Source organism: Protobothrops mucrosquamatus, unplaced genomic scaffold, assembly GCF_001527695.2.
Source record: "Protobothrops mucrosquamatus isolate PMUCROS unplaced genomic scaffold, P.Mucros_1.0 scaffold6210, whole genome shotgun sequence".
Taxonomy (NCBI): domain Eukaryota; kingdom Metazoa; phylum Chordata; class Lepidosauria; order Squamata; family Viperidae; genus Protobothrops; species Protobothrops mucrosquamatus.
In genome coordinates, this window is record NW_015392041.1 from 8,748 (window position 1) to 9,349 (window position 602).

Sequence of the window (602 nt, forward strand, 5' to 3'; positions counted from 1 at the left end):
TCCCTTTGGCATGTTTAATGGCCATCCTTGTAGAATTTCAAACTTTTTAATGGTAATTTATTTTTTAACCTTATTTTTGATACATTTTTATTTAGGGGTGATGTTATATCCTACGCCATCCAGATCCCCGCTTGGAGGGAGGTGAAGGGATTAGGAGTATCCATAAATATCAATAAATACCAATGAATAAATTTCGTAGATCGGAGAGTACAGATACAAAAGGGGCAAATTTTTATCCGGGAGACTCCTAATAAATGAAATGAAAAGGGGGGTCCCTGCATTCCCCCCCCGTAGAACTCCCCCTCCCCCACTCACCTCTCCGGCCAACCACAGAAGCCCTCTGGGCAGTCCCGTAGTTGTATCGGCAGAAGGAATCCACGCAGGCCTTCTGGAACTGCAGGATGGCCTTATCGCTGTTCCACTTGTCCACAGCGGGCTGCCCCAACGGAGTGACGGCCACGTATTTCCCGAGATCGCTGTCGAAGTACCTGATCTCCTGCCGGTCGTAGATGTCCCGGTCCAGGAACCGCACCCGCTGCGTCCCGTTGAAGAAATGGCACTCGGTCTTCTCCTGGAGGAGGAAATGGGCTGCGGGGGGGGGG

At 50.3% G+C, this 602-nt stretch overlaps 1 protein-coding gene across 1 annotated transcript in view; it reads right to left on the reverse strand.

Annotated features, from left to right (window-relative positions):
• Nucleotides 1-315: 315 nt before the first annotated feature.
• Nucleotides 316-602, reverse strand: part of LOC107300137 (H-2 class II histocompatibility antigen, E-S beta chain-like) — a gene marked incomplete at its 3' end in the record, with an annotated part of 24,864 nt that continues 24,577 nt past the window's right edge. Inside the window, exon 6 of the mRNA XM_029286942.1 lies at nt 316-571. Coding sequence (XP_029142775.1) covers nt 316-571 — 256 coding nt within the window. The remainder of the gene's footprint in view (nt 572-602) is intronic.